The 6,353-nt window shown below is 56.9% G+C and overlaps 1 protein-coding gene across 4 annotated transcripts; it reads right to left on the bottom strand.

Moving 5' to 3' along the window:
• Positions 1-787: 787 nt before the first annotated feature.
• Positions 788-5,925, bottom strand: LOC144410387 (uncharacterized). 4 transcript variants are annotated; one of them, XM_078107058.1, is made up of 3 exons: positions 2,768-5,925; positions 1,006-2,701; positions 788-920 (listed from the first exon to the last, which is right to left on the bottom strand). In XM_078107058.1, exons 1-3 carry the CDS (start codon positions 5,414-5,416, stop codon positions 817-819), a joined length of 4,449 nt encoding a protein of 1,482 aa, XP_077963184.1. In that variant the 5' UTR covers positions 5,417-5,925; the 3' UTR covers positions 788-816. The 4 variants fall into 4 exon arrangements, with proteins under 4 accessions (XP_077963184.1, XP_077963181.1, XP_077963183.1 ...); XM_078107055.1 differs by having other exon boundaries at positions 1,006-5,659; positions 5,745-5,925; XM_078107057.1 differs by having other exon boundaries at positions 1,006-5,659; positions 5,797-5,923.
• Between the last annotated feature and the right edge of the window lie 428 nt (positions 5,926-6,353).

Genomic DNA, 6,353 nt, shown 5'->3' with positions numbered 1-6,353 from the left:
AAGGCGAAATTAAACTGTGACAATCAACACTTCCACATATTGTTACGCACATGTTTACATGTTAGATACGTATACATAATATCTTCACGTGACGTTTATTAGAGAGAAAATGTCTCAGGTAAAGTACGGTGGCCCACAGGAGTCATTGAACAACAGCTACACATCCGTATCTATTGTATACTTAATAATAAATCAATATAATAACAATAATATTTGTTTAAAACAAACATGTTGTTCTTTCGTGTCATTGTATTAAAGCGCATTGAAGGAGCTCTGTGCTGCAGTGGTTTCTTCCAGATGTTTGATGCCCACACACGCACACACGCATACACACACACACACATACACACATACACACACACACACACGCACAAACACACACACACACACGCACTTGTCCTTCAAATGAAGAACTGACTGAGGTGTGTGTGCGTGTGTGTGTGTGTGTGTGTGCGTGTGTGTATGTGTGTATGTGTGTGTGTGTGTGTGTATGCGTGTGTGCGTGTGTGTGTGTGTGTGTGTGCGTGCGTGCATGTGTGTGTGTGTGTGTGAGCATGTGTGTGTGTGTGTGTGCGTGCATATGTGTGTGTGTGAGCGTGTGTGTGTGCGCGTGCATGTGTGTGTGTGTGCGTGTGTGCGTGTGTGTGTGTGCGTGTGTGCGTGTGTGTGTGTGCGTGTGTGTGCGTGTGTGTGTGTGTGTGTGTGTGTGCGTGTGTGTGTGTGCGTGTGTGTGCGTGTTGTGGCAATCCACGGGTGTGGGCAAAAAGAATCTGCTGGGAGTCACGAGTGGTTGCACAAAAAAGGTTTGATTTATTTCTAAACGTCCAAACAAAAAGAAAAAAAAGCCAAAGTAAGTTCTTCCTCTTTGGAGGGTTTGGGTCCTTCGGTCCCGCTCGACGGTCCAGCACTCGATCTCCTCACTGCAGGGAAAACAGAAGAAAAGTCCTTAGGGGTTAACGCATATGTGTTAGCGCAGGCCTCGGCCTGACGTCAGCTCCTACTCACGTCTAGTTCTCCCTGGCTGTTGGAACGGTTGGTCCTTTATAGTGGGGCTCACCTTCATCAGCCTCATGAGCCGCAGCTGTGCCGCTCGTTGTCTCCCGGGGGGGGGGGGCGGGGCGTATCCCCTTTTAGTCACCTGACCTTGGTGCTGATTGGTGCTCCTAGGGACCTGCACCCGTGGGTTGCCACAACTCCCCCACCCCAGCAGAAAGCCGGGACCCCGCCGTCCCGCCCACATACAAACGTCCCGCCGGGACAGTGCATCCGCGTTAGCATGTTCCTTCCCTGGTCGGTGCTCCACCGTGAATTTATAGTCCTGGAGGGTCAGGAACCAGCGGGTGACCCTGGCGTTGGAGTCCTTTGCCTGCGCCATCCATTTCAGGGGGGCATGGTCGGTCACCAGGGTGAAACTCCGCCCCAGGAGGTAGTAGCGAAGCTTGTCCAGTGCCCATTTTATGGCGAGCGCCTCCTTCTCCACAGTAGAGTAAGCGCGTTCGTTTGGCAGAAACTTTCGGCTGATATACATCACCGGGTGCTCCTCTCCGTCTCGTACCTGAGATAGTACTGCGCCCAGTCCCACTTCCGACGCATCTGTGTGGACTAGGAATGGGAGAGAGAAGGCAGGCGTTACTAGCACCGGTTTGGTGCATAAAGCCTGTCGTAGGCACTCAAAGGCCCCGTTAGCTTCGGTGTTCCATTTGACCTTGTCCGGCCCCCGTTTTCTCGTCAGGTCATGCAAGGGGGCTGCCATAGTTGCGTAGCGGGGAATGAACCTCTGGTAATACCCCACCAAACCTAGGAATGATTTGACCTGGCGCTTGGTCTTGGGTCTTGGCCAGCTGAGAATGGCCTCTACCTTGGCATCCTGGGGTCGCACGTTGCCCCGTCCTATGCGGTAGCCCAGGTAAGAAGCTTCCTCTAGGCCCAGCCGGCACTTCTTTGGGTTTGCCGTGAGGCCTGCCCCGCGAAGGGCCCCCAGAACAGCTCTCAGTCGGCTCAGGTGAGTCTCCCAGTCGTCGCTGTGAATTACAATGTCATCGATATAGGCTGCGGCATACCCTTGGTGCGGCCGGAGAATCTTGTCCATTAACCGCTGGAATGTGGCGGGGGCTCCATGGACACCAAAGGGCAACACGGTGTACTGATATAGGCCTTCGGGGGTGGCGAAGGCCGTCTTCTCTCTGGCCCGAGTTGTCAGCGGCACCTGCCAGTAGCCTTTGGTGAGGTCCAAGGTGGAGATGAAACGGGCCGTTCCCAGCCGGTCTATCAGTTCATCCACCCTGGGCATAGGATAGGCATCGAACTGGGAGGCGTCATTGAGTCTACGAAAGTCATTGCAAAAACGGTAAGAGCCATCTGGCTTGGGCACCAGTACCACTGGGCTGGACCAGGCACTGTGGGACTCCTCAATGACCCCCAGCTGGAGCATTCTACTCACCTCCTGCCTGATGGCCTCTCTCCTCGCCTCGGGGACACGATACGGCTTCACCCGAACCGTTACTCCTGGCTCGGTCCTTATGTCATGGGTGGCCACGGCGGTCCTGCCCGGCAGGTCGGAGAAGACATCCAGGTGCTGCCACACTACCTCACGTAGGTCTTGCAGCTGACTCGGGCTGAGATGGTCTCCCATGGGCACATTCGGTAACGGGATCCGAGCGGTAAGGGCCGGGGTGGGTTGCGCCGGCGGTCCTGGAAGACTCTGCCATTTTTTAAGAAGGTTAACATGGTAGAGTTGTAGGGGCCTGCGCCGGCCAGGCTGACGTACCTGATAGTTGGCTTCATTGACCCGTGTCACCACCTCATAGGGTCCCTGCCACTTAGCCAGGAACTTGCAGTCTGCGCTGGGGACCAACACAAGAACACGTTCTCCTGGTTGGAAGGCACGTACCTGGGCACCCCGATTGTACACTCTGGCTTGGGCCTGCTGTGCCTGTTGCAGGTGTTCCCTCACTACTGGCCAGACTTGGGCCATCCGGGTCCTCATTTGGTCCACGTGCTCGATGATGGTGCGATGGGGTGAAGGCTGACTCTCCCAGGCTTCCTTAGCGATGTCTAAAAGTCCGCGGGGTCTTCTCCCGTACAGCAGCTCGAACGGGGAGAACCCTGTGGACGCCTGAGGCACTTCTCTTACCCCAAACAGAACGTAGGGTAGCAATTGGTCCCAGTTCTTCCCATCGGCCTCCATTACCTTCTTAAGCATCCGTTTTAGCGTCTGGTTGAACCGTTCTACCAGGCCGTCCGTTTGGGGGTGATAAACTGATGTTCGTAGTTGCTTCACCTGTAGCAGTCTTAACATTTCTTTTAAAACCCTTGACATGAAACAAGTGCCCTGGTCAGTGAGGATTTCCTTTGCTATTCCTACCCTACTGAACAATAAGAACAATTCTTTACCCACCGCTTTGGCGGTGGCAGCTCGCAGTGGTAGAGCTTCCGGGTATCTGGTTGCATAGTCTATGATCACTAGGATGTATCGATGACCCCTACTAGTTTTGGGCAGTGGACCTACAATGTCCATGGCAAGTCGCTCGAATGGTTCTTCGATAATTGGCAGGGGGATTAGCGGGTGCCTCACTGAGGGCCGGGGGGCCACTAGTTGGCACTCTGGGCAGCCGGCGCAATAATCCACGACTGCCCTTTTCATGCCGGGCCAGTAAAACCGGGTTTCTATCCTCTCCCGTGTCTTATCCATCCCTAGGTGAGCGCCCATAAGGTGGGAGTGGGCCAGATACAATACCTTACTGGTGTAGGGGCGAGGGACTACTAACTGTTCGACTGTCTGCCCTCCTTTCTGGCACATCCTATACAGCAATGAATTTTTTGTAACAAAGAAGGGGTAAGACAAGGCACTCACCGGGTCGATGGGCTGTCCGTCGTGGGCGAGCACCCGAGCCCAGGCGTGTTTCAGGGTGTCGTCTTCTTTCTGGGCTGTAGCAAACTGGCCCTTTCTGTTCCCCATCCCGTCCGCGACTAAGGGGAATTCTGAGAACTCCGTAAGGCTCCCGCCCTCCCCCCCTCTGGGGATTTGGGATCCCTCCGTAGCGGTGTCCGTATCGGGGGTTCGGCCCCCCGCCCGGTTGGAGCCTCCTGGTGCAGTCGAAGGCGAGGGGGGAAGGGGTCTTGCCTCTTCCGGGGGGCCCTCGTCGGACGAACCGGACGGAGCGTGGGCCGCACAGGCAGCCCTGGGTCTCCCGCGTCGGATGGGTCTTGGCTGGGAGGCCCTATCGTGCCCTCCCCTCGGTCGCAGACCCCAAAATCTCTCAAAAATGGGGCAGTCGCGTCCAATGATCATGGGGACCGGGAGGTCGGGAACCAGCCCAGCCCGTAAGGAAAAAGATCCCCGGGGGGTACACACCTGGATCCATCTCGTTGGATATGCCTTGAGGTCCCCATGGACGCAGGTCACCTCGATGCGTGGCCCCTCTTCTCCTTCCGCCCACTCAGGGCGGATCAGGGTAACCACACTACCCGAATCTATCAGGGCTGAGGTGTCCTGGTTCCCGACCCGAACCGGCACAGTTGCGGCGCCGGGTATTGGGGGGGTCCAACAGGTAGTCATGAGGCACCTCCCTGGGCGGTGCTGTTCCTCCGTGCTGGCGGAGGGCATGGGCACATCGCCCGCAGGGCACTGCCGGGCAATATGTCCTAACTGGCCGCACGAAAAACATCTCCACTCAGACCTGTCGGGTGTTGGGCGCGGAGCGGTTCTCGGAGCCGGGCGAAGAAGGGTTGCTGATGGCCGGATCGGAGCCCGTCCCTCAAGGCCTCGGGGAGCAGGGCATGTCCCCGCCGTCATCTGCTGGCTGACCCGATGGTTCTCCAGTAGGTTAATCAGCTCGTCCACCGACGCGGGGTGGTTCTGGGCTGCCCATCGCTTGGCGTCGAGAGGCAGGGCCCGGATGCAGCGGTCCATAACGACGCGGTCGATGGCAGCTGGACCCTCCCCGGTCACCAACCAGCTACGGGTAAGCCTCCCCAGGCGCACCACCTGGCTCCGCACGGGACCCTGGGGGTCGTACACCCAATCGTGGACCCGCTGGGCGCGGCCGGCTAAATTGTGCCCATAGTGGGCCAGGATGGCCCCCTTCAGCGTTGGGTAGTCTGTAGCCTCCCTGGTCCCGAGGTCTTGGTACGCCCTCTGGGCGTCCCCTGTCAGAAAAGGCGCCAGAATGTGTGCCCACCTGTCTTCCGGCCAGCCTTCACGTTCTGCCGTTCGTTCGAAGACCTCAAGGAAGGCCTCCACATCGTCTCCGGGGGTCTGCTTTGTGAGTAGAGCTGTTGGGGACGCGTGAGGGGCCCTTGGGGTTAAGTTCTCAGCCAGCCGGTCGAATGTCCCCTGAAGGGCTGCCATGCTCTGCACCTGCTGCGCCTGGGCTTGGAGAAGCCTGGCCATCGCGGCCTCCATTGCTTCTCCCATAGTCTCCTGCTTTCGGGGTTACGGCGGTGGAACTAAAGAAGCGCCCGCATCCTCCACCATATGTGGCAATCCACGGGTGTGGGCAAAAAGAATCTGCTGGGAGTCACGAGTGGTTGCACAAAAAAGGTTTGATTTATTTCTAAACGTCCAAACAAAAAGAAAAAAAAGCCAAAGTAAGTTCTTCCTCTTTGGAGGGTTTGGGTCCTTCGGTCCCGCTCGACGGTCCAGCACTCGATCTCCTCACTGCAGGGAAAACAGAAGAAAAGTCCTTAGGGGTTAACGCATATGTGTTAGCGCAGGCCTCGGCCTGACGTCAGCTCCTACTCACGTCTAGTTCTCCCTGGCTGTTGGAACGGTTGGTCCTTTATAGTGGGGCTCACCTTCATCAGCCTCATGAGCCGCAGCTGTGCCGCTCGTTGTCTCCCGGGGGGGGGGGGCGGGGCGTATCCCCTTTTAGTCACCTGACCTTGGTGCTGATTGGTGCTCCTAGGGACCTGCACCCGTGGGTTGCCACAGTGTGTGCGTGTGTGCGTGTGTGTGTGTGTGTGCGTGTGTGCGTGTGTGCGTGTGTGTGTGTGTGTGTGTGTGTGTGTGTGTGTGTGTGTGTGTGTGATTGCCAGATATTCAGGGCTTCAGGATTAAAGAGCAGCTCTTCCCTTCTGGCACCAAAAGCACAACTTGCAGAAGGAGGAGGAGCCGATGGCAGAAGGCGGAGCTCCTGTAGAAGGAGGGAGGAGCCACCCACAGGGTTACAGGACGCTTCCCCCCCAGGTGAGCTTCCTGCCCGCCGCCTTCGCTCACTTTTAATCAGGTAAAGTAGTTCCTCAGTAATCCGCTCTTAGCACACTGTACTGGAAGTACACGCAGTGTGTGTGTGTGTGTGTGTGTGTGTGCGTGCGCCTGCTAGTCGCACTGAGGTCTTGTAGAGATTGGAGTG

Source organism: Gasterosteus aculeatus, chromosome 7 (genome assembly GCF_964276395.1).
Source record: "Gasterosteus aculeatus chromosome 7, fGasAcu3.hap1.1, whole genome shotgun sequence".
NCBI classification, from domain to species: Eukaryota; Metazoa; Chordata; class Actinopteri; order Perciformes; family Gasterosteidae; genus Gasterosteus; species Gasterosteus aculeatus.
The sequence above is the reverse complement of the archived record's forward strand: the minus strand, read 5'-3'. Positions and strand labels throughout refer to the sequence as shown.

What these genes read in the sequence shown, in the direction of transcription:
- LOC144410387 (XM_078107055.1), bottom strand. Translation starts at nt 5,416, where the DNA reads ATGGGAGAAGCAATGGAGGCCGCGATGGCCAGGCTTCTCCAAGCCCAG. An exon ending in ACAGCCAGGGAGAACTAGAC is followed by an intron (nt 921 to 1,005) that starts GTGAGTAGGAGC and finishes TTTTCCCTGCAG; the next exon opens with TGAGGAGATCGAGTGCTGGA.